At 45.2% G+C, this 23,360-nt stretch overlaps 1 protein-coding gene across 1 annotated transcript in view; it reads right to left on the bottom strand.

The window, feature by feature from the left end:
• The window catches only part of IGSF22 (immunoglobulin superfamily member 22), a 201,510-nt gene extending 178,402 nt beyond the window's left edge, over positions 1–23,108 (bottom strand). The window contains 1 exon segment of the mRNA XM_030560544.1: positions 23,005–23,108. Within this exon segment, the coding sequence (XP_030416404.1) occupies positions 23,005–23,054 (50 nt within the window). The 5' untranslated portion in view covers positions 23,055–23,108.
• Between the last annotated feature and the right edge of the window lie 252 nt (positions 23,109–23,360).

A 23,360-nucleotide genomic window follows, 5' to 3' on the forward strand; every position in this document is an offset into this window, starting at 1 on the left:
ACTGAAGCAGTGTAACTTACTGACATACAGCTAGTAAGTAGACCAGCCCCAGGGTTAGGTGCTTAGGCACATTTGCAGATATGGGCTTAATAGAATGTGTGTGGGGGGGAGATTTTCAAAAGCACAAGTGGATGGCTGCAGCACAATAAACTAAAGCTAAAGTAGTTATATGCTTTTCAGTCACAGGATTTGTCACAGCTATTAACAGAGCTCCCACAGCTTCACAACAAGGTAAAGTCACATCCACAGCTTCATGAAATTCATGGCTCTGCCAGAGTTTCATCTTGTAAACATTCGTGTTCTCTGATTTCCATGTTTAAAGGGGACTTAAACAAGCCAATTAGCTGAAACCATTCCACCTCCCTTGCTTGCCATTCTCAGGCCACACCCAGACTACCCGCCATATCGGCGGGTTAAAATCGATTGCTCGGGGATCGATATATCACGTCTAATCTAGACGTGATATATCGATCCCCGAGCACGCTTATATCGATTCCGGAACTCCATCAACCCCAACAGAGTTCCAGAATCGACACGGAGAGCCGCGAACATCGATCCCCCGCCGTCTGGACGGGTGAGTAATCCGATCTTAGATATTCGACTTCAGCTACGTTATTCACGTAGCTGAAGTTGCGTATCTAAGATCGATTTCCCCCCCCTAGTCTGGACCAGCCCTCAAACTTAAAGAACAAGACACAATGGCCAGTGAGTGTAACAGAATGGTGGCAGTGATTCGTACTGACAGCAGTAAGGCTCAGCTTCTCGATGAGATGGAGAATCCCTGGCCCCAGGCTAGCAGAGTGCATTGTTACAGAAACAAACAGATGTTATTGCAGTGCTGAATGGGAGATGTGATGCTAAAGAAAACAATATTCAACAAGTCAAGGCAAGTAAAGATGTACGAGAGAGGAAGCAAATCTTTCTTGTTTTAATAGTAAATCAGCTTTGCAAAACCGTCAGGAAAATTTACTAACCCAGGCACCAAATGACTCCCTTCATCAGAATGACAGATGATGCTGGAGGAAATATTAATTATATTTTACTTACCCACAAAAAAAAACTTGAGTGAGCAGAATTTTGTGAGGCTGCAGTACATTCAAATGCAGCTTTATGTATTCAAGAGCTAAGGTAACGGTAACCAACATTTCTGGCAAAACATCATCTCTCCTGCAGGAGCTCATAGAATCAAGATGCTTGGGGTGCTATAAGCATCTTGGCTTGTCCAATGGCCCTGATCCTGCAATAGAAGCAGGCAAGCAGAACCTGATGCCCATGGAGTCTCATTGTCATTAATGGGATTCTGCACAGGTGTAGGAGTGTGCCTGCACACATCTCATTGCAGGAACACAGGCTAAAGAGCCTGTATTTTGGTCCAAGTCCGAATGTCTACATAGCAATTTTTGGCCCTGCAGTCTGAGACCTTCGAGCCTGAGTCATCAGACCAGGGCCAGCCACAGCCATGCCACAGATCTTTTAATCCAGTGTAGACATACCCTTAATGAATACATTTGTTAGTAATTTTCACGTGAGCATGCAGTTCAGTTGTAAAAATAATCCATGCATGGATTTAGTGCTAGTAAAAGGTGTCAGCTTGACAACTTTGTAATGAAGTCCTAGCTGCACCTACAGGGTGAGCTTCTCCTCCCTATCCTGCCGCCACACCATAAACCTGATCATGTGGCAGAGGACTCTTCCTCTAGTGGTAACAGGGATAGTTCAGTGTCTATAACCCATGGAGTTCTTGGTGTCTACGCTGAGTCTGTTAATTAATGCAAAGTGTGGTCATGGGCTTTTGTGGAGGGAACTGCAATTGACACCCACCAAATACCTCTCATTGAGGGGCCACCAAACATCTATTAGATGGGAACAATTTTTGTCCCTACTGAGCTGGGCTGGTAGAAAATCAAGAATCTGGATGGGAATCTTGCCACTGACATCAGTAGAGCTAAGATTTCACCCCTCAGCTTAAAACAATATGTTTCATAGCACAAAGGGCCTCAATCAGTTCTGTAAATTTACGGATTGTTCTGTGAATTTCAAGTAGGGTGGCAACCTTCAGAAAAGGTTTACCTCTGTCCTGTGCTTGTAATATAACATCCTAGTCTATAATCCAATTCAGGTATGCCTTCACTGCAGAGTTAACTCAGATGATAGGCAGTGGGTCCAAGCACCCAGGTTAGCCTGCCCCAGGGGTGAGTAGCTGCACTGTAAAGCCCTGAGTTACTGTGTCCTCACCCAGGTGCACTGTGAGGACTTCTGGGGGCACATCCCATGTTTCTTTGTGCTGCAGGAAGACAAGCCACTCCATGATTCTTTCCCAGTGACCTGTGATAGAACTTGTATATCCTTCTGAGCACACATGGGGAACTATGGGAAGGCACTGCAGAACTAGCAGCACCCATGTGGTTAAGCCTGCATCCTCCCTGCAAACTCAGGTGAGAGGTTTGTGTGTGTGGACAGGAGAGGGATTAGGGGCAATGCCTGAGTTAGCTCTGCAACGATGGCATATACTCAGGCCACGCTACACTACAAAATTTAGGTGGCACAAGTTATGTCAGCACGAAGCCACCGCAGTTGGTATATTGCTTGTGCGCATGCTTACTTGGCTTCTTGTGTTGGTGCTGGGTATACTGACCAGGAGAGTTTGGGTCAATGCACAGTCCAGTACATATCCCCGTGTGCAACCATCCATAGCAGTGTCTTTTGGGAAGTTTTAGCAATTCATGATAGAGCAGAAATGAGTCATGCAGGAGTGACTGGAAGCAAGGGCTCAACTTCCTAGTATGTAATGGTCTTCATCCCAGAATGTCATCTATATTCCATACTTTTTGCATCTTTTGGAAAAAATCCACGAACCCATGCTGCCCTCCTTGCTGTCCACCACCTATGACAGAAGAATGGAGCCTGCACAGATCTGCATTACTGCTATAAGCACGGCAAGCACAGGGCCTCCAGTGTTTGCAGAGCCATAAGAAGAACCAAACGTGACAATTCCGTGGATGACAGACTGCTGTGGGACACAATTCAAGATTGTTGGTGGTGTTCACAAATCAGCTGCAGATGGTGGAGCACCTCTTCAGGGCCCAAGAAATTAGCACTGATCGTGGGATCGCATTGTAATGCAGGCTTGGGATGATGTGCAGTGGCTGCACAACTTTCAGATGTGCAAGGCCACATTCCTGGATCTGTGCGCCAAGCTTGCCAGCCCTCCAGCGCAGGGACACCACAAAGAGAGCTGCACTGACACTGAAGAAGCAAGTGGTGATTGCATGGTAGAAACTTGCAATGCCAGATTGCTACCAGTTAGTGGGAAATCCTTTTTGGAGTTGGAAAATCCACTGTGGGGGCTGCTGTCATGCAAATATTCAGGACATTAATCATCTCCTGCTACATAGGACCATAACTCTCACCAACACGCTCAACATAGTGGATGGGTCTGCAACAGTGGGGTTCCCAAACTGTGGTGCAGCAACAGATGGCACACATCCCAATTTTGGCACCTGACCACCTTGCCAGAAATTACATCAACAGAAAGGACTGCTTTTCTATGGTTATGCAGGCATTAGCAGATCACCAAGGAAGGTGCATGATATTCGCATCTTTAAGAACACAGGACTGTACAGAAAGATACAATCAGGGACTTTTTTCCTGATCAGAAGATTACCCTTGGCAATGTTGAAATGCCAATAGTGATCCTGGGGAAACCCAGCCTAGCCTTTGCTCCCCTGGCTGATGAAGCTGTACACCAGTCACACTGGCAGCACCAAGGAAAGATTCAACTACCGGGTAAGCAAGTAGTGCTGAATGACAGTTGAATGAGCTTTTGGTAGACAGAAGGGATGCTGGTGTTTTTTACTCACAAGATTTGAATCTCAATTATAAAACATCCCAATGGTTATATCTGTCTGCTGTGTTCTGCACAATATCTGTGAAGCAAAGTGGGAAAGACTTCTGCCAGGGTGGAGGTGGAGCAGCTGTCTGCTGAGTTTGAACAGCCAGACACAAGGGCTATTAGAAAAGCTGAGTGTAGAGCTATATAGCTCAGGGAGGTTTTGAAAGAGCACTTTAACTGTGAGTCACAGTAATGTGTTGTAGTGTACTGTACTTTACACAGCCCTGCTGTTTTGGGGACTGACGAATTCTGTAGTGCTTGGTGTAAATCTATGAATATAACACTGACAATGCACCTATTAATTTTGAGGTGCTTGCTGCACATTTATGATTATTACACTGTTTGTCACTGATCCTATGAGTTGTGGCACACTGTACAGTAACAACTATGTGGGTGCTTGCAGAATTGCTAGGCCCTCTGCAGCGTATGTTGTGAACTAATAATGAATTATTTTCTAAATAATAGAATTTATTCACTAACAAAACCAGTTCAGAAAAATCCACGCTATTTAAAAGCAAATATTAAAAATTTAATATTAATGAAACAGAACCTGACAAGGGGAAAGAACATTCATGTCCATTTTACCTACACATACAGCAACCATGGTTTTCACAGGTCAGTGTCTGAGAAGTTGTTGTCCATAAGGTCCCCTGGAGTGTAGTGGTAGGGGGAGTGCAGTGGCCCTGATGCTATGTGGAATGTTATGTGGGGTGTAGGGAGGTGCTGCAAAGAAGTTCTCTATCAACTGCAAAGGGAGGCGAGCTGATGATTGTTGAACTAGTAGGTCCATAAGAGTCTGCAGCATCTGTGTTTGCTGCAGGAGAAGCCCCATTGTGTCCTGATGCATCTCCCACTTCTTTTCCTACTGGGACTTCATCCTCTCTGCTCTTTCCTTTTCCATGCTGTCTGCAGTGTTTACCCTCCAGGCCTTTTGCTCAGTCTGATGCAGCTCTGGCTTGCAGGATCTCATTGAACATCCCAAGTCCTCTTCTTTCTCCTCCTTACCTGGCTCAGGCATTCCACAGGTGTTGAGAGGAAGTCCTGCAAGGCCGCAACTGCAGAAGCTGCAGATAAACACAGGTGTCACTGTCAGTATGGTCACAATTGAAAGTGAAAGTTAAGATTCAGAACTCCCTTCCCTTGCTCCCCTAAAGTTTTAAAAACTAAACATGCTTATTGACACTTCTGCTTCGGACTGCTTGTGCATGGCACCACTCACAGCTCCAGCCATGGTGAGTATAGCCCACCCAGGGGTGAGGGAAAAGAAGAAGGAATTGCTAGGTTGCCTGAAACTATGAGTATAGGACAATGGCTCTGAATGCTGGCACCACTTTCCACAGGCAGTGGTGATTTTAGCTGGTATCTCACTCCTTGGGGTAATAAAGAGAGAGCACAGTTGCTGCTGATGTCCCAAAGCCGTGCAGGCATGTATGCTGCTAGCCTGTTTACTGCAGTGGTGCCTGCTGAAGTTATCACTGACTTGAGTGGGAAAACATCCTACCGCTGAGGAAGCAATAAGGCAGCCATCCCTCCAAACCTTCAGGAGGGGATTGCAGAGTACCTCCATGAAAATTTCATTAAGATCTTCCAGGATTCAATGGACATCCCAATGTACATAAACAAAGTGTTCTGCATGCCCCACCCTCCCTTACCTAAGTGTACAGCAGAATGAAAAGGCAGATAATGCTACTTTAGTTGTACCACCACCTCCTCTAGTATAACTAAATTAATGAAAAGTCAAAAGCTGTGATCTGTTAAGTTGGGGCACCATCACTCTAATGGGAAATACATTTACACTTACCCGAGGGTCCTTCCACTGCATCGGGCTTGCCTGTGCTTGACTGACTGGACTGCGGTGGAGTCTCAAACAGGTCCTGGCTCACAGCATATCTGGACCTCCTGGATACAGGCCCTCTTCCTCCTCCTCGTCCTCACTGTTCACACCACCATGGCCATCTGCAGAGTGGTAGTGGAGTCTTCACCAAGTATGGCATGCCACTCTTTGTAAAAGCAGGTCTGTGGCTCAGCACTGGCTGCCTGGCTTTCTGATATGCCAGATACAGTTCCTTTGCTTTCAAGCAGCCCTGCTGCTGATCCCTGTTGTACCCCCTTCTCCTGCATCCCCTGTGCAATCTGCTCGTAAATGTCCATGTTTCTACAGCTGCTCCATATTGTACTTGCACAGACTCTTCTCTCCACAGGCCCAGGAGATCCAGTATCTCCTCTCTACTCCGTGTCAGAGCACATGTGAAGTGCGTAGCCAGCACGGTCAATTAGGCAGTTGCACACAACAAACAAGAGCTGCTAGATGTGCTCGCCAAGCTGGACAATCAGGAAAAGGCATTTAAAAAATTTATAGGAATTTAAAGGTGTGTGTGTTGGTGTGGGACTTCTGGTATCTATGAGCCCTGAGCAGTGAAGTTCACAACTGTGACCACAGCGGTCAGGGCTGGACATTGGGGGACAGCTGCTTGAAGCCTGTTAGGCTCAAGGTAAGTAACACAGTGTCTACACTTGCACTGCGTTGACCTTAGTACACCAACCACGGCTTAGTGCCACTTGGGGAGGTAGTTGTGACGGGTTCGGTGATGTGCTGAATTGGCCTCTGAGCCCATTTCCCCTGCCAGCTTGGGATTCCAGATCCCTGCCTTGTTGAGCCAGACATGCTAGTCAGCTGCAAACACAGATCCAGGTCTCATCCATGCCACCAAAGCTGCAGACCTGAACCAAAAACTGCTCAGCGGGTCTCCTATCTCCAGCACCCAGACACTCAGTTCCCAATGGGATCCAAACTCCAAATAAATCCGTTTTACTCTGTATAACGCTTATACAGGGTAAACTCAAATTATTTGCCCTCTATAACACTGATAGAGAGATATGCACAGCTGTTTGCTCCCCCAGGTATCACTTACTCTGGGTTAATTAATAAACAAGTGATTTTATTAAGTATAAAAAGTAGGATTTAAGAGGTTCCAAGTAATAACAGACAGAACAAAGTCAGTCACCAAGCAAAATAAAACAAAACATGCAAGTCTAAGCCTAATACATTAAGAAACTGAATACAGGGAACATCTCTAAGGGTGAGATTTACAACAAGCTTCTTTCACAAGTTAGACTTCTTCCTAATGTGGACCCAATCCTTGTTAGTTCCAGCTCAGGTGGCAACTTGGGGATTTCTCATGACTGGAAGCCTTTCTTCTGTTCCATCTCCTTTTGTATCTTTGGCACAAGGTGGGAATCCTTTGTCTCTCTCTCTGGGTTCCCACCCCTCCTTCTAAATGCAAGAAGCACCAGATTTAAGATGGATTCCAGTTCAAGTGACATGATCACATGTCACTGTAAGGCCTCATTACCCACTTGCTGGCACACAGGTATACAGGAAGGCTTACAAATAAACAGAATCATTTACAACCAATTGTCCTAGTTAATGGGAGCCATCAAGATTCCAAGCTATGTTAATGGCCCACATTTTGTATAATTACAATAGGACCTCAGAGTAATACTTTATATTTCTAGCTTCAGACAGAAGAATGCTACATTCATACAAATAGGATGACCACACTCAGTAGATTATAAGCTTTGTAATGATACTTTACAAGAGACCTTTTGCATAAAGCATATTCCAGTTACATTATATTCACACTTATAAACATTTTTTATAAAAGCATACGGAGTCCAACATCACAGTAGTGTTACTGCATCGCTGTAATGGTTTGAATGGGAGACGAATTTAAGTGTAGACATGTGCACAATTAGGTTGACACAAGGCAGTTTACATCAACCTGACTGTGTGTAGACCATGCCTCAATCCTGCCCCTGCCCCAATGGTTTAAAATATCTAAAGAAGGCATTGGTGTCACAATTGGTGGTGGGAAAGAACTGAAATGCTTATGAAAATTTACTAAAAGCTCTAGCTGGAGTCAGGAATACTGTGAGATGGATTGATTTTGGCTCCCCCTGGCTCTGTTTGGCATTCGCAGACAGAGAAGGCACAGGAAACTGCCTTCCAGGAATCTGTTACAGAGGACAATATTATGATGCTATGTGAACAACCTCATCCTGATTCCTGAGCAGAACCACAGGACAGTGCCACCCCTAAGACTCCATCACAGATTTTACACAGAGCACTGTCCAGATAGGACTCTGGGAGTTTAGTCAGTGCTGTGTGGCTATGCATGAAGTGTGGACGTGATCAAAGCACTTCTACTTACATACCTCCCTCCTGAGTCCTGGTATCTTGATTTAAGGAATGGCCCAGTAACCTGGATGTGACCCTAAGAACTGCTCAGTGCTAACTGGCAGGGGGTTACAAAAATATCCTCATCCTGATATGGACCTTCTAGTTGACCAAAGAATATCATGTGAGGTCTTAAATGAAAGCCAGGTTCATGCTGCTCAGTTATAGCACTGTGAAGTGTATGTACAGATAAGTCAGGAGCTATGTATACATACTGAAAATATGTTCCTAAAATCTTAAAAAAGGAATCTAAGAGATACTCTGTCCTGCCACTCCACTGGTTGAGAATATCTGGCTGCTGTTTTAGAGAAGAGATGATGTATTGTTTGAAAAGCGAGATGTCCTACTGCTGTAAGAAATCAGACCTGGATAGCTCTCCTTCCACACAGAAAGGAGAAAACAAACCTCTGGCATCAATAACAGGGATAGCAGCTCAAGGCTCTCAAAGTTCCCAGCTGCCTTTTAGAATTTATTTGTGTTTGCTGGACTGGCCCTGGAAGTTGATAAAAACGTGAGACACTAAGTTGTGGCTCTAAGTTAGTCTATTCTGCAGCCCAGAAGAGTTTCTACAATTTCTGTTCTGGCTGCTGCTCTGATGGAGGAACTGAAACAGCCTCTTGGTTACCCAGGGAAGATATATGACTGCACAGCATGTTCTTGATTTCAGCCCAGAATCTGGGGCAAGGGTTGGGGCAGCTAGGAATAACTGGGAAAAGCAGGGCTATATAAGAAAAAGCTTCTTGTTCATCCTGAAGAATAGGTGACTTTAGCATGGGTTCCTGGGTTCAATTTCACCCACAGAACATGCAGCGCCCTCAGGTTTGGCCCAGCAGTGGATGGTGTCGCAAACTGGTGCATAGAATCTCAACAACACTCAGGTTTGGCCCAGCCACTCCTCCACCAGGTCAAAATGCTACTAACTCATATTTGTCCCAGTAACCCCTCCCTGATGCCAGCCAAACCTCAGTGTGCTGCAACCCCAGGCACCAGGTTGCAAACCTGCTCACTCAAATTTGGCTGGCACAAGGGGTCACATTGCCACTTCTGTTTGGCACCCCCCATCGCTAGTGCAGGGAGTGACTTGTCCACTCAGTCTGGGCTCAGATCCTGCTATTACTGCAGCTAGCATCACTGCATCAGGCCCAAGGCAACCTGCCAGGCCAAGAGCATGGCGGTCGGAGCGGGGTTGGGGATACTGTTCTCATCAGTAGTGTGGCCGGAGCTCAGAGAGAAGGGGAACTGGGAGCAGCCCCTGGCCACATGCAAGACAGAGCCCCCATTCCCCACAGTAGAGACTCCACAGTCCTGGGTCCTTTCTGACCCCTCTATTCCCTTACCACTCCCACTGCCTCCATTCTAGTAGCATAGTGCCCCCTCGAATCAGGAGGCTACATCTGCCCCCGTCTTGAAGAGTCCAGAGAGGAGGCAAGACTTGGAGTGCAGTGTTCTATTAAAAGAGTTGTGGGAGAAGGAAAAAGGAGGCCTTAATAGGCAGAAACCCTGCAGAGGTGCAGGTTGTTCAAGGCCTGAAGATGCAGTAGGGGAAAGAACTGTGTGGAATGAACCACTGCATTTAGGCAGTAAAGATTGAGACCTGGAGAAAAACCAGAAGGAAGTTGGCTATGAAAGCAGCACTGTGGGTTTGATGCCTGGTGCATGCACCTGCAGGGCTTCTAGAGGGGTGGTAGGAAGGCTCCCTGCACCAAGGTGTAAGACTAAAGTGAATGCTGAGAAAAGGACTGTTTTTCTGCTTACTTTGACCTTTTGCTATCCCAGACAGCGTGGACTCTGATGTTGGGCTGGAGGGCCACACTCCCAACCACCAAAAATGGGCCTGCCTATACCTAGAGAGCGAGGCACAAACTCTCTACCAGCAGAGAATGACTGGAGATCAGTGAGCAGAAACTGAGGCATGAGCTCACTTAAAACCATAGAGGTAAGACAAATACTTATAACTCGTAACAGAAGGGTTTCCATATGCTTGGGCCCAGTTCAGAAATGAGTAAGATTGATGTAAGCAAGTGTACAATAAGCAACTACAGCCCTGATCCTACACAAATCAGCTTAATTCTAGCAATGTGACTGTCCCATTGGCTTGAATGGAACTATTTTGGATGCTTACAATTAAGCACATGCATAGGTCTTTGCAGGATAGGCTCTAAGTTGGTGTCTGGAACATGCTTAAAAGCAAAAGAGGGACTGCAGCAACAAAGACTCCCAAAAAGAAGGTATATAATAACCAGAGTTAATCAAATACTTCAGATGAAAAATGTCAATCAACATTTGGTCTCTTCTTTTTAAAAAGATTTTTAATTAAACCTTTAAGTCTTTTTTTAAAAAGTTGTCAAAAAAACTTTAAACATGATTCAGTCAGTTGCCCTGCTAAAAGTTTAGGGTTTCCTCTGTGTTTTGGGTTGTTGTGCCCACCTGTCAGTGTTTTGATGGGTCAGCAGAGTCACATAGTGGGATTTTCCATATATATAACTGGAAAATCCCACTGTGACTCATAATTACTTTGGACTCTTATTTATGAAATGCAAAGGGGAGTCAAATACTTCATGTAAAAAAAGAATTGTTTAGAAGAATTCTGCAACAAAAAGAAGTACTGGATAGTTATTAAAGAACAGGACAAAAATGCTTTTTGTCTTTGCCGAAAGAACTGCAAATCACTTTTTAATCTTTAAACAGCTCTATTTAAAAATTCCCTATTAGTCCACATCTCCTTTCAGCCTCCCATTGGTTGCTTCTCCTGCAACATCCCTCTGCATGCCCCTCACTTCTACTCATTCAAGAAGTATTTAAAAACAAGATTTACGTTCATGCTGACTTAAGGCTAGATTCTGCACCCAGCAGAACATCTTGCAGTTCATACATCTAATTGCAGGATGGATCTAACCCTTAGTGCCATGTAACTTACACTACCATTCACATCACCTCTGATTTTGATCCCTTGAAGGTGAATAGAGGGTTGGCATCCAGAAAAAGGAAATGCAAAACATGAACTTGGGTTCTGATGTTACCTTGCTCTAAGTCTGCTGACTTCAATTTTACACATTAGGGATGCACAAATATTATGGGCCTGATTCTCCACTACATTTACAGCACAAGGTGTATTCATCTGTGCAAACTGCAACCATTCTGACTGGAGAGTATTTTACAGTTGTGCAAAATGGTTAAATGAATATATATCATACAAAATAGTGAAGATTTGGTCCTCAAATTTATTTTATTTTTTTTAACAAAGTACAATGTACATGCCTCTCACAAGATGTTTGTGTCTTGGTGGTCCTTTTTCCTCATACTAGTATTTGGTATTACTGCCAGACTCTCCTGCAGTTCTTCTCTGGATTTAGAGATGACTGCCCCATCTGAGGAAGAGATTCTATTTATGGGCTTGTCTACACAAGGAAATTTACTGCTATAACAATATATACCACAGTAACTCAGTGTCACCACAGAGAGTTGTATTATTATAATTATACTGTGTGGCAAAGTACCTGCTTCTCCTCTGCTGGCTCAGTCTCCTGTTGCCTCAGAGCTACAGGCTTAGGCAAAGCAAAAGTCCTTCCCAGTCACACAGGGTCTGGCTGATCCTGTCTCAGTCAGTCCCTTACTCTGTTTTTCTCTCCTTCTGGGGAGAGTGCAATCTTCCTTGCAGGAAGCATTCAGAGTCCTGCTGCACCTACTCCCTGACAGCTACTCTACTACTCTCACTCCTCCTCTGCTTCCATGCCAGGGAGGGTTGAAAAAGGTCCCCAGCAATTGGGGCCAGCTGAAGCTAATTAGTTCCCTGGTAACCCCTGTTCCAGCTGAACCTTATTTCTCCATGGCTATCTCCCCTCAATGGATAGGGAGAGGCCTTTTAACCCTTCTCAGACTAATTACTACCCCTCTCCTGGTAGCTAGTTGTCCTGAGTTTGCCACAACTGGTATAGTTTTGCTGGTAAATATTCCTGTGTAGACAAGGCCTAAGTTTCCCAGCCAAATATATGTGCCTTCCTGCCTCTCTTGTGGTAACAGGCAATTATGACTAGAATGGGAGGATTTGGTCTTTGCTGACTTACAAATAGAAACATGCTTTGTAAAGTTGTTTTCTGCATTCACACCTCATTGTTGATTCTAATGTACAAACCCTAACATGAAGGTGACAGGAAATGGAAGCCCGAGATGTAATTCTTTCACTTTTAAAAATGGTTGAATCTAAACCCACTACCTACATTGAACGTTCAGTGGAAAGTATTAACATTGATTTTTTTTCCTTTAACACTTAGAAATCTGCCATGTGTGGTGTTATTTTTGTACTCTACATTTAACATGAGTTACAACCTGCAGTATGCTGTTTTCCTTTTCAGTTGTCATAGGCCCCCAATCTTGCAAACTGCTCCCGGTGGCTGGCCTCTGTGCCTGCAAAGAGGCCCACTGATGTTAACATCTGACTGTGCAGCAATCATCCACATGGAGCAGCCTGCAGGATCAGGGTGACAGTTGACATAGTTTCTTCATGATATGGGCAATTTAGTAACTATGGGAAGTTGCAATTCCACCCCGTGCGCCAACACACATCTGTTGCACCTGAAGTTTCACTTTTCGTAGAGGAGGATTTCTTTGCCCTAGTGAAACAAGCCCCTGTTATATTGTTAACCTTAAAAATTCATATATCTTAGCTTGCATTTTTTTCCTATTTTTTCTAAGATGTAACACATGTTTAAAACTGTGGTCCAGATTCTGATCTTAGGCAAACCAGTGTAAACCTAGAACGTTTTTTAAGTTAATCTAATTGCTTCAGTATAAATAAGATCAGAATCTGGCCCATCAAAGCTGACTTAGTTACTCTGTATTAACACTAATGTAACTGGGTGGAATTTAGCCTAATGGTATTGCACAGGTGATAAGAGCTGCATCTGGCCTAATATCAATTTTTTTCCTCAAATCTAATGCTTTTACTTGTGGAAATATGAGGACATCTTGTTGTTATCCTAAGATTTACTATTTCAGACAATGCTATAGTAGCATCTTATGCTTGCAGCACCAGGCTCTGGGACTTGAGGGAAACTATCTTCTATCCATTCCTTAAATAGTCTTAGCTTGCACCAAACTGCTGACTTGTTGTCAACTGAGTTGTGAATGCTATTTAGTGCTTTCAATGAAAGTTGATCTATTAGAAGTCCATGGGCCAAACTGAGAATGCTAGTGTAAATCTAATGACATATAAATGACACACTTGAGCGGTGGTAATAAGCAATGAGATTTAGACTGGTCTGTACCAGTGTGGTGCACCAGAGTATCAAAAGGGACTACAGTTTGCATCATCTTGTTTAAATAGCATACTGGCTGCATATACCAGTGATACTAGCACAATTCCAGGGCAAGGCCATGTGCAGCAGTTAGACCTAAAGAGGTTGTCTGTAAATGGTAATGTGATCTGAAGATGCATTATATGCACTTCACATCACCCACTAGTAGTTTTAATAGTAGCTTTCAAAACAAATCACAGATCCTGTGGCATGTCAGAGTACGGCGTTTGCATGAGTATTAGACCATAAAAAGGATGTGCACTTCCACTGTATTCTAGGGGTACCAGCCACATGTGCTGTGCCAGCCCCACGGCACATTCTCACTTGCCTTTGGAAAAATGCCTTGGGTTTTGTTACAATGCAATGGCTAACTTGGCTATTCTGAAAGTGCTAGTTGTCTGCTGCTGCGCAACAGATCAGAATCAATCCATATTGCCGGAGTGTTGTTCATGGCCTTAGGGTGAGCCTGTTTCAGAACCAGGAGTTCCTGGTAATGTATATATCTGCATCTGTGTAAACTTTTTGGTGAGGATAAATAAGGGTGTATACATACTATCTAAATGCTGTAGTGATGGGTACACTAGAAATGTCTGAGATCAGGCTAGCAATGATCCTTCTATCAGAAGCAAATTAACCTAAGATGAATACAAAAAGTAAATTAACCTAAGATGAATACAAAAACTTCTATCAGAAGTAAATTAACCTAAGATGAATACAAAAACAAATGTGTTAATGCCAGAATTCACTTCATTTAGAATATTAAATGGGCAAATTACTGCTATATCAGGTCTTATAAGAGTTATTCAAAATCACAGGGATAGGATTTGGCTGCATCCTGCATATTATTATGGGAACGTAAGTCTGAACTGGGACAAATGTGCTGCAAAAAACAAGTACTGTACTATTCTAACCCAATGAGTACTCTGCAGTGGGTAAGATTGTACGGTACTTTCTCAGTGACTTAAAATACTGTTGCCTTTTCTGGACATTATTATTTATTTGTAATGCAGTGGCATGTACAGGCCTCAGCTCAGGATCAGGGCCCCAATGTGGCAAGCCCTTTACATACATATAATAAAGACAGGCCCTGCCCCAAAAATCCTGCAGTTTGCATGGCAAAGAACAGATTACCAAACTTCTGAAAGACAGCAGATTACACATGCACAAACTGTCAAGGAAAACTGACCCCTTTTTCACATTGATATCCTTATTTGATTTTGAATCAACACATTTTGCCTGGCCTGACCCAGTGCTCTGTGTGACGTGGCTGTAGCACCGCCAGCCACTGGTGCTCCAGGCAGCGTGGTAAGGGGGCAGATAGAGGGCAGGGGAGTGTGGGGTGCTGGTCAGGGGGAGGGTGGTTGGGGGAACAGGGGGTTGAATGAAGGCAGAGGGCCCAGGGGGGAAGTCAGGAAGGAGGGGGATTGGATGGGGTGGCAGGGGGCAGTTAGGAGACAAGGAGAAGGGATAGCTGGATGGGGCAGTCAGGAATGAAAGGAGGGGTTGGATGTGATAATGGGAGTCCAGAGGCAACAGGGAGGGTGTGTGTGTGTGGATGAGGCAGGGGTCCCAGGTTTGAATGGCATGCAGCAAATAAGGCTGCAGTGAACAGTAAGAGAAAACATTTAAAACAAACAACTGTTGCTTAAAGCAAATTGGGGCTTGATGAAGGCAACTAGTCTGGTACCTTCCTCATGTCCTGTTCCTCTGAAATAGACCTAGATGAAGAGTCAGTTACCGGTTTGTTTGACTTCCACTCGGGGATGCTGGAACAATTTGTATAGTAGGGGTGCTGAGAGCCAGTGGAGTCCAGATCAACAGAGCCAGACGTGTACCCAGAAGCCTCCTACTGCAAGACAAACCCAAGAAAGAAACCAACAGGACTCCACTGGCCATCACATACAGCCCCCAGCTAAAACCCCTCCAACGCATCATCAAGGATCTACAACCCATCCTGGACAATGATCCCATACTTTCACAGGCCTTGGGTGGCAGGCCAGTCCTCACCCACAGACAACCTGACAACCTGAAACATATTCTCACCAGTAACTGCACACCGCACCATAATAACTCTAGCTCAGGAACCAATCCATGCAACAAACCTCGATGCCAACTCTGCCCACATATCTACACCAGCGACACCATCACAGGACCTAACCAGATCAGCCACACCATCACTGGTTCATTCACCTGCACATCCACCAATGTAATATACGCCATCATATGCCAGCAATGCCCCTCTGCTATGTACATCGGCCAAACTGGACAGTCTCTACGGAAAAGGATAAAGGGACACAAATCAGACATTAGGAATGGCAATATACAAAAACCTATAGGAGAGCACTTCAACCTCCCTGGCCACACTATAGCAGACCTTAAGGTGGCCATCCTGCAGCAAAAAAACTTCAAGACCAGACTTCAAAGAGAAACTGCTGAGCTTCAGTTCATCTGCAAATTTGACACCATCAGCTCAGGATTGAACAAAGACTGTGAATGGCTTGCCAACTACAGAACCAGTTTCTCCTCTCTTGGTTTTCACACCTCAACTGCTAGAACAGGGCCTCATCCTCCCTGATTGAACTGACCTCGTTATCTCTAGCTTGCTTGCTAGCATATATATACCTGCCCCTGGAAATTTCCACTACATGCATCTGAGGAAGTGGGTATTCACCCACGAAAGCTCATGCTCCAAAACATCTGTTAGTCTGTAAGGTGCCACAGGTTCTTTGCTGCTTTTACAGATCCAGACTAACACGGCTACCCCTCTAAAACTGATACAGCAACAGACCAGAGTTTTCAAGATGAATAAAAGTCCAGTGCAGCAAACCAGGACAAATATAGCCTTGTAACAGCTTGCTGTGACCAGTTTGGCAAGTCAAAAGCAATGCTGAGCACCTTTGCCTCAGTACTTGCCTCCAACAGACTGGCTAGAGGAAAATCAGAGAACTTAGCCAAACACTTTCCACAGCCAGGGGGATGAAGCCAAAGTCCAGGAGTAGCTAACTGAGTCCCATGCTGTGCCTGTCTTCCAATGCACCTACGCCTCAGACAGAAGTTGTATCTTCCTGTCTCTTGCCATCCTTTTCTCTCTTCTCCGTGTGCATTTGTCTTAAGAAGAGAGAGATTCAGATTAAAAGGAGCTAAGCTACCAGCAAAAAGCAACACTCACCTTCCTCCTCCAACTGAACATAACTTTAAAGTAGTGGTTTCTCCCTTTAAAAGACAGTACATATGGGGGGAGTGGCAGGAACAAGCATTTGTTATAATGAAGACAAATTGATTTTTTCCCCTTTTCTTTACATTTCTAACTAGTATAACTTATCACATGTCCCTAATATAGAAAAGGCTTGACTTTCTCCATGATTGAATGATTAGGAAACCTCTTTTGTTTTGACACACAATGGAATTTCGGACAGTTTGTCAATATCATTCACCTCCAGGTCTAGATACACAGTGAATTCGCATTTCTCTTTTCTTTACCCATTTTTGCATAAATGTCTAAATTCCATTTTGTAATGGAAGCAAGCCACTCCAGTCACTGCACTTCAAGGCAAATAGAGCACTTCCCAGGTGATTAAAGCTCCTTGGCCTTCAGCCTTGTGCCTTACAAATACCAATGGACGTATGCTATAATCATCCAAAAATGCACTGCCTGTTGTGTCTTATTGCTTAAAAAGCTTGTTGCATGTCAGTTGGAAGCATTGGACCTTTTATTGTCTACAGTAAGAGTAATACTGCTCATCTTAATCCTAACAGAAGTTGCACACCTAAGCCCCACATCTGTATCAGTTTTATTCTCATTGACATTAAGCCCCCTTTGGACGGAAAGGGGCCTTAGTGTAAATGAGAATTAAATCTACCAGAAATTGCAATCTGCCCTTTAGGCCAATTAGACCAATTCTTGAATTTTGTGAACTAGTGTAACACAAATCTTGCAATGATTGAACTAAACTAAACTGGCTTTCTAAAACCAGTGTAGTTAGTTTGGTGCAAGTCTGTGTGGGGACACTTACTTTGGAACAGAAGTTTCTATTTTAGCCAAGGAGAGGATTTTTTTTTTCCAGTGACTTCTACAGGCTTTGGATCAGGCCCTGAAAATAGCAAGTAACTCTGCATTCAGATGGCCCTATGCTGCTGCTTTTCGAGTCTACTATTCCATTCAATATGATCTTAGACTTACTGAGTTGTTGTCTTAATTCCGCTGAGTAAAACAAAACTAAATCTACTGCAGAATTCTTAAACAGTTGAAGAACGGACATTGTAAGGAAAGACTGCACAAACTAGCGATCTACACAGTGGATATTTCAGGAACTTTGCCGGAGACAAACAGGCAAAAAACTCACTGTTTTTATTCTTAATTTGAAGGCTTGCAAATCCTGTAAGGTGTTGCACTGAGGTCTGTTCATAGTAGAAATGTTTGAACGGTTGTAGCTACAACCCTGTGATGCCTCCGAGCCCCTGTGCAAATGCACTGAACCTGTGCCACTCACTTCAGTTTCAAGTTGTCCCAGCCTGGAAGTGTGTCTTGGCGTCACTATGACAGCTCTACAGCATCCCGAGAATCCCCTTACTCAAAGAGAAGCTTGCGCGAGTAGTTTAACTGAGCTTTATGACTGCTTCGCACCTCCCCAGCAATGCAGAACAGAGTAGTGGAGGATTAAGGCCTGCATTTTCAGAGTAAATTTTGTTCATTGTACATACTATTAAATAAGCAAAGACTGAAGGGAATACATTTATTTTGATCCCTTGAGATGTTATAAATCAAAATCACAGGTAGGAGGTTTCTTACTCATGACTGTAAGCCTCCAGTATGTGTAGCTTCTTCACAGTGCAGGATCTGCCTGGAAAGGGCACTATATTATGATATGGAATTCTATTCTCGATTGATAAGATTAATTAATTCTCGTTCAGAAACAACTGATTTCACAAATAATAGTTTGGGGGAGAGAAACATCAAATTGAAAATAAATGTCTCTTACACTTCAAGACTGAGATAAGGCACATGCAGTAAACAAGCATTTTCAAATAAAACTGAATGACTTAAATGAGTTCAAGAGATTAATACAAGTTGATTATTAAGGGCCCCTCTTGGTACATGATTTTGCAGAAGAATATGCTGCAGATCCCTAGGGATGGGACGACTCACATGCACATAGCATACTGCAATTCGTTGTCATTTACACATCCTCAAACTGCTCCACACCATGGAGAACAAAGAGTTGTCATATCAGGTGTTGAAAAGAACTGGGCCAAGACCCAGAGGAACTACGCCCTATTCCCTACTGGCGAAACAGCTGCACAGCAGTGCAAATTATCCTGAGAACTTACTGCAGCTCCCAGTCTGGAAAAACAGCTCCTATACACTACAAAGCTATGGCACAGGAATTTGGAGCATACCGTCAAGTGACACACATAACCACTATTCTCTTCTTTCTTGTCATGCATAGCTCTAGGACTTAGGTGTAAAAGCAGCGCATTGCTGCTGAAGTGGATATGAGAAAGAAGCTTATGTATGGACTGTTGGACTGCTGCATGTAATCAATGAGCCAGTATATTTTCTGCCAATTGTAACATAACAGTATGTACCTAGCTAAGGTACTTCTAATAGACCTTTGAGGCCACCAGTTGTATTTACTTGTATCAGTGGCTGTACTGGTGCTTTGCCAACATGCACATTGTCTATAGGCAATTTCTGCCTGGTGTACAAGATGCAGCTACTTGGATCTGTGTACTGAACTTCAAAATGTCACCTGCACTGCCCCTTCCTTCCCATGCTAGAGTTTTGTATGGAGGGATGGGCATGACAAGAAGTCAACAGGGAGGAAGGTTGATCTTGTGGCTGAGGCACTGGACTCTGATCCAGGCGTAGAATTCCTGACTCCACACAGAATTTTTTATGGGACCTCACGCAAATCACCCCTCTCTTCGCCTCATACCCCATTTGTAAAAATGGGGATAAACATATTTCCTGTGTCTGTCCAGGTTGTAAATTCTTTAGGGCCAGGCTCTCTCTTAACATGTGCCCGAACAGTGCCTTGCACAATGGGCTACAGCTCTCCCTAAGGGCCTTTAGATGCTACTTAAATCACATGTAAATAGTCACAGCAACACTCCTGCAGGAGTAGATGATACATGGAGGATAGCATGCAGGGGTGGTACAAACCCTCCACAGGCGTCTTCCATGGCTAGCGCTTACCCCTCCTTTTGTCAAGCAACCGCGCTCTGGCACTTTGCGAAGTTAAGAAACATGAAGACAGGCTTTCTTTTATTTCTTTGTGGTTTTTTTAAATTCTATCCAACAAAGTAGCCCTTGTCTTATGGAAATACAAGGGATTGGGCTCAAAGAAAGTAGAATAAAGTACACCAGTGACATTTTAGCGAAGGATATGGGTTTATTTTAGTTAGATGGAGAATATATATATCTCATTTTAGACTAATAGTGTATCCATGAATGTGTGTGGCCACTGTTTAAAGGCTAATACACTTTCTTGCTTCACCCAAATGACATCTAGCTTGCAGAACGTATTGCAACAAAGGAATGAACACTCTTTAGAAGTTCAGACCATAAATTACTGGAAGTAATGCTTTATTCAGCCTGGATAGTGATATCAACAAAAGATCAGTACTGAAAAAGATTACTCCTATTTCATTTTAGCAAAACATAAGTTGCACATGTGGGGTCCTAATGCTTGACTTTGCTTATATGTTTAGACTTATTGAAATGAGTGGCATTCATCAGGTGCATATGTGTTTGGAGCATCAGGGTTGTGGGTTCCAATCTGGATCTCAAGTAAGTCAATGGCAAATGCCCACTGATTGCAATTGGAGCACAATCCTATGCCCTGAGGCATAAGTGGAAGTGACTCTAACTTCATCTCTACCCCAATATAACATGAATTTGGCTATACATTTGGTAAAGCAGCGCTCCGGGGGGAGGGGCTGCATACTCTGATGGATCAAAGCAAGTTCAATATAACACAGTAAGATATTTTGGCTCCCGAGGACAGCGTTATATTGGGGTAGAGGTGTATAAATCTTTTAATCCCAGTGTTCTGATACAAATATATTTAAAAGTGCTGCACTCTATGCTCGTCTTTGCATTCATAATGGGATATCAGAAACACGAGTAGGAAAAGTTATTTTTTTTATTCAAATATTATAACAAAAGACAAAATTCTGCCTTAAGTGATATATACATAATTCCTGCTTTAGTCTATGATACCTCTGTGGGTATTAGAGATCTGAATGTAACCGTTAATGTATGATTCATGGAAGAAATATTTTCTCAAACTGTTTGATCTGAATGCAGAGCTCACACCAACAAATGCTGTCCCACTACACATGGCTATCATGAAACAAAGAGAGGTATTACACATTTCTTTGAAGTCTATCATTTATTAATCTAACACATGCAAAGGGCCTAGATCCTCAGCTGCTGTCAATCGGAATCGCTCTACTGAAATCAATGTAAGGAATTTAATGTAGTAATAATCTTGTAATGCCAGAGACCTAAAATATTGAGTTGTTCTTCTTTCCCAAATGCAATGTAAGAATTACTCCTTCACAGAAAGAGGAGATATATATATTCTAAGATAACCATATGAAAAATCAGAGTTTTAATAACTGTTTAACAAGCCAACAAACTGGATACACACAGTCACTGTCTGGTTCCACTCTCTGCTTTGTGCCACCAAAAACCGTTTCAAACAAACCACCTCACAGACCTGCAGCTGCACAAAAGTCTCCAGCTTCCCAGGACTTCACTACTTACATCAGGGGTCTCAAAATCCTGGTACGCAGGCCATTTGCGGCCTGTGAGCCTCCCCAATGTGGCCCGCGGGACTCCAGCAGTTTTGGGGCCAGGTCTCTCCCTTGGCCCCACCTGCCGGGGCCCAGGTGCTCCCCCCTCAGAGGCCCCAGCAGCGCAGCAGAGCTGAGCAGTGTCTGCCTGCTCACTTCAGTGGCTGCCAGGTCCTCCCTGTTGCCCAGGGATGGGGCAGGGCTGTGCCTCCATGCATTTCCCTCGCCCCCACCCTGAGCACCCCTGCGGCCAATGGGACACTGCAGGGGGGGCGCCTGGGGGCAGAAGCGCACAGAGGCCCCCCCAGCCCACCTCACCTTGAAGCCCCAGGTAAGCACTGCAGCCCCCACCCCATATACCCCCTCCTGCCCCCAAACTCCCTCCCAGAGCCTGCATCCCATCCCCACATACACATCCAGCCCCCAAACTCCATCCCAGAGCCTGCACCTCATCCCCTCCCGCACCCAAACTCCCTCCCAGAGCCTGCACCCCAATCCCCTACTCCAGACCTCCTCCCTCACCCAAACTCCATCCTGGAGCCTTAGTCTGGTGTGGGGCAGAGTTTTGGGGGAGCGGTTTCTGGGAGCATGAGTGACATTGGCCCACTGGGAGGATCTGAGGACTGGCACTGGCCCTAAGGTAAACTGAGTTTGAGACCCCAACCTACATTAACTATCCTGCTCTCAGCACTGCCATCTAGTAGAAAGTGATAGTCTACCATGGCGTTGACTGTCACATCAGCTCGAAAGGCAGCATTATTCCAGGAGAGCATTGCAAAGCTGTTGCTATTGTTAATATTTTACTGCAGTGAGTAGTTATCAGGTTAATCACGCAGTACGTGATTCGAAACCAATTTCCCCCAAACCCTGGTCCTGCCAGCTGCATTTTGTTCAACCAGCAAGATCCGTTAAACAACTAGATTAGCCTGGGTTTGTTTTGTATTTTTAACGCATTGCTTTTAATTTTTCTATTGAAAATACTCCCCACCACCACCACCTCTGCACATCGCAACAATACCCCAGCTCCTGCTCGCAGCTGGAAAGGTCAGGCGTGGGGGGAAGACCGGACTCCCCTAGGTATTCGTGCCTAGAGGATGTAAGCAGAGATGGAGAAAATGGGGCTTATCGATCACTCGGAATCTATACGGCCGCCTTTAATGCTGCTTGCAGATTTACAGCCAGATGCATGGAAATCGGAGCAACTGCCCCGCATCCCCGGGTTTCTCTCCCCCCCTCGCCCCTCCACCATCAACGGGGTTCATTTATTTAGCGGCTGTTCACCCTCCAAGATGAAGCAAACGCACCCCCACTCCAGGTTCCTAGCCCTCCCTGGAGCCGAGGCTGCTGGTGCATCGCTCCCCGTGCAGGAGCAGGAGCAGTCAGCAGGGCGAGATGGAGCTGGGACGCGGCAGGGGGAAAGGCATGCAAGGGAGCTGAGCGGCCCCCCCCCACACACACACACACCCCGGAGAAAGCGCACGAACCGAGCCAACCCGTGCAGCACGATCCTGCCCTTCGCTCTAACCATCGAGCGCAAGCTGGTCCCGTCGCTCCTGCGAGCCGCCACCGCCGCGCTGCACAACCAGCCTCCTCTTGCCTCTTCCCCCCCCCCAGCCCCACGCCTCCTTTCCCCAGCCTTTCCCCAGGGCTGCCCGCAGCGCTGCCGCTGCTATGCATGCTGCCCCCCAGTCCCCTCCTGCCGCCCCCCACCTGGCTCCATGCCTCCCTCCCGCCCCGCTCAGGTACGCAGGGCTCACAAAGAAAGAGCCCCCCTCACTCACGCTGCAGGAGAGCGCAGCCCAGCAGGGAGAGGAAGGCGACGTAAGGGCATGTGTGTGTCCTGCACACCGCACAGCCCACTCCTCCCGTCCTCCCCGGCTCCATGCAGGCGGCGAAGCCCCCCACCCTGCCGCGCGCGGCCAGTCCCCTTAACACGGCGGAGCTCCACCCCCCATTGCAACCCCCGAGCCTGCACAGCCACCAAACGCTGACTCGTCCCCGTCCCCGACCCCATCCCCACAGTGCAAAACTTCCCCAGCCCCTTAGGCGCGTCAAGGCACCCACGCATCCACACTCCACATTTTAAAGCCCCACTGTATAGCCCTACCCCACTACAAAGTACAAAACACCCCCTCCC

This window comes from Gopherus evgoodei, chromosome 4 (genome assembly GCF_007399415.2).
Source record: "Gopherus evgoodei ecotype Sinaloan lineage chromosome 4, rGopEvg1_v1.p, whole genome shotgun sequence".
In the NCBI taxonomy this organism is placed as follows: domain Eukaryota; kingdom Metazoa; phylum Chordata; order Testudines; family Testudinidae; genus Gopherus; species Gopherus evgoodei.